Source organism: Sinocyclocheilus grahami, unplaced genomic scaffold, assembly GCF_001515645.1.
Source record: "Sinocyclocheilus grahami isolate Dianchi unplaced genomic scaffold, SAMN03320097.WGS_v1.1 scaffold508.1, whole genome shotgun sequence".
Lineage (NCBI taxonomy): Eukaryota > Metazoa > Chordata > Actinopteri > Cypriniformes > Cyprinidae > Sinocyclocheilus > Sinocyclocheilus grahami.
The window spans coordinates 1,292,924-1,293,511 of NW_015505687.1; the positions used below are offsets into that span (position 1 = coordinate 1,292,924).

General features: G+C 40.6%; 1 protein-coding gene across 2 annotated transcripts in view; it reads right to left on the reverse strand.

Moving 5' to 3' along the window:
• Positions 1-6: 6 nt before the first annotated feature.
• The window catches only part of LOC107554640 (sodium/potassium/calcium exchanger 6, mitochondrial), a 13,929-nt gene continuing 13,347 nt past the window's right edge, over positions 7-588 (reverse strand). For both annotated transcript variants that reach the window (XM_016237215.1, XM_016237214.1), the window contains 2 exons: positions 415-556; positions 7-155 (listed from right to left, as the gene is read on the reverse strand). In XM_016237215.1, the coding sequence (XP_016092701.1) occupies positions 28-155; positions 415-556 (270 nt within the window). In that variant the 3' untranslated portion in view covers positions 7-27. The remainder of the gene's footprint in view (positions 156-414; positions 557-588) is intronic.

Consider the following 588-nt stretch of genomic DNA (forward strand, 5'->3'; position numbering starts at 1 on the left):
AAGAGACTTCTTTAAAACACTGAAGATTCATACAAAGTGATATCTAGGAGGACGCTCATTTGTGGTAGTGAAGAAGACTATGCCCGAGAGGAAGACGCCAATGCAGAGTATAAGCACCCACACTGGAACTTCTCCTTCAATGAGCAGTAAGCCATCTTGAATGAAAGAAAAAGATTGTCTTTTTCAGTCACATGTACTTTTACAGAACATGAAGTGATTACACAATATCTGCATCAACAGCATTTATCTTTTCACATGCAAGACGAATTTCAGTTCATCTGACAGACTGCAGCTGGTGCATTAAAGCAACGAAACAATGACAGGGATGACATAACTACTTTTTATGTGCACATAAGAGATTGCTGTTAAACAGGTTTAGTTTCATGGTTCAAATAAAAATGCCAACCGACTTACACTTTCCCGACTGGAAGGAAAGTACACACACCAGAGGCCCAGTGATTATGTGCAGACAGTTCAGAGGGCGTTTCCAGTTGTGATCTTCCTTATCTGCATCCACCACAGGAACTGTCAACAATAACAGCACTTCTACAGGCACCTAACACAGTCAGACAGACAGGCAAAAAAAAA